Source organism: Bos taurus, chromosome 21, assembly GCF_002263795.3.
Source record: "Bos taurus isolate L1 Dominette 01449 registration number 42190680 breed Hereford chromosome 21, ARS-UCD2.0, whole genome shotgun sequence".
Taxonomy (NCBI): Eukaryota; Metazoa; Chordata; class Mammalia; order Artiodactyla; family Bovidae; genus Bos; species Bos taurus.
In genome coordinates, this window is record NC_037348.1 from 29,230,488 (window position 1) to 29,232,270 (window position 1,783).

A 1,783-nucleotide genomic window follows, 5' to 3' on the forward strand; every position below is an offset into this window, starting at 1 on the left:
GTCTGGGCTTCAGATTTGTTTGGAGACAAAATTTATTAAAACAGGAGTACAAAAAACCCATGAAGGGAATTGGCATGAACATCTCCGGAACACTTAAGAAATCATCTGCTGTTTATCTACCTCCTCTCCTGTCATGAAAGTGGAAGGTCTATTTAATCAATTCTGTGCTCATCACACTCTTTATTTAAAAAAAAAATGTATTTATTTATTTGGCTGCACTGGGTCTTAATTGCAGCATGTGGGATCTAGTTCCCCAGTCAGGTATTGAACATGGGTGTTTGCATTGGCAGCATTATGTCTTAGCCACTGGACCACCAGGGAAGTCTCTCATCACAGTCTTGGGGAGTGTAACGGATCACAGACCTCCTCTGAGGCCCCGTCAGAGTTGAAGTATGTGATGGCTACAGTAATCCTCCTCTGGCTAAGATGTGGTTTATTGGTAATGACTTACTCAACTTCCCCGCAAACATAGGGCTTCTCCCCTGTGTGTGTCGTCTGGTGTCTGATGAGAGTTGACTTCTCACTGAAGCTTTGCTCACACTCCCTGCAAACATAGGGCTTCTCCCCTGTGTGTGTCCTCTGGTGCTTGATGTGACTGAAGCCTCACTCACACTCCCTGCAAACAAAGGGCTTCTCCCCTATGTGTGTCCTCTGGGGTCTGATGAGAGGTGACTTCTCACTGAAGTTTCGCCCACACTCCCTGCAAGCATAGGGTTTTTCCCCAGTGTGTATCCTCTGGTGTGTGATGAGACTTGACCTATCCTTGGAGTCTTGCCCACACTCTTAACTCTCATAATTGTTAAAACTCCTGCCCCCATACATAATTTGCCTGTGTCCTCTGTATTCACTTTCTGGCCTGTGCTGGGCTCTTGCATCATTCTCTCGCTTACCCAGGTATCCCCCATTTGTCCTTTGGGTGAGTAGGAAGAGGCCCTTCAAACTCTCCTCAGCCTTACGCTTTGCAGCAAAGGTTGGGGCCTTTCCTTGACCTCTCGATCCTCAGGTTTGTCTCTCCAGCTGTGTGGATCAGAATATTGCTGATGATGATTTTGATTGCCTGGGCAGGAATCCTTTGTTTGGAGGCGGTCTCTTGCAGATGTTCTCAGGAGGATCTGAGAGGGGTGATTATGTTCAGCATGTTGGCTGAGGAATTTCTGACTGGAGAAGGCCAGGGAGCAGGAGGCACATGGGTAGATTTTGGGCTTTGGTTCTGCTGAAAGAGGAAGCTTTTGGTCAGGTAGCTGGTTTGTCATGGTAAAGCCTGCCCCACTAATCATCTTAGTGCTGACTGCAAGATCTGTCTCCCACCAAGTGTTCCTTTACAGTCCACTTTTCCATTCCATTCTTATTCTCTGCATCTTCTACAGAAATCCAGGAAGCCTGTGTCAAGGACCTTTTCTACAAATCCCCAGACTAGGGACTTTCCAGTAGCATCAGAGGCAGTGTCTCTCCTGATAGAGGTGGATCTGCAGGGACCTTTCCCTACGTATAAGTATCTGAAAATTCATGTCACAGTGGTCACAGGTATTTTATTGTACTGAGAGAGAAGACTTTTGATGACTTAGGTGGAATCATCCTGAGTGGCTCCCTGTGAGGGGAAAAGGTCTATTTAAGTTAGGAGTGCCCAGCCTAGAGCTCTCTGAATATGGGAGGCAGCATAGGGGGTGATGCTTTAGCCTGTGCAAGTAAAGCTGAATTTGAGGGTCCTCATTCAAAAAGCATCTTTTGTGTCTGGGTCTCTACATGAAGTGGGATTCAGACTGGATGAGACCGAGTGGCCCAG

At 47.0% G+C, this 1,783-nt stretch overlaps 1 protein-coding gene across 1 annotated transcript; it reads right to left on the minus strand.

The window, feature by feature from the left end:
- Positions 1 to 206: 206 nt before the first annotated feature.
- LOC789895 (histone-lysine N-methyltransferase PRDM9) lies at positions 207 to 1,507 on the minus strand. The gene is given in 2 exon segments (XM_010817147.4): positions 207 to 785; positions 788 to 1,507. Coding segments are annotated over 2 exon segments (828 nt in total). The 5' UTR covers positions 1,278 to 1,507; the 3' UTR covers positions 207 to 447.
- Positions 1,508 to 1,783: the final 276 nt, after the last annotated feature.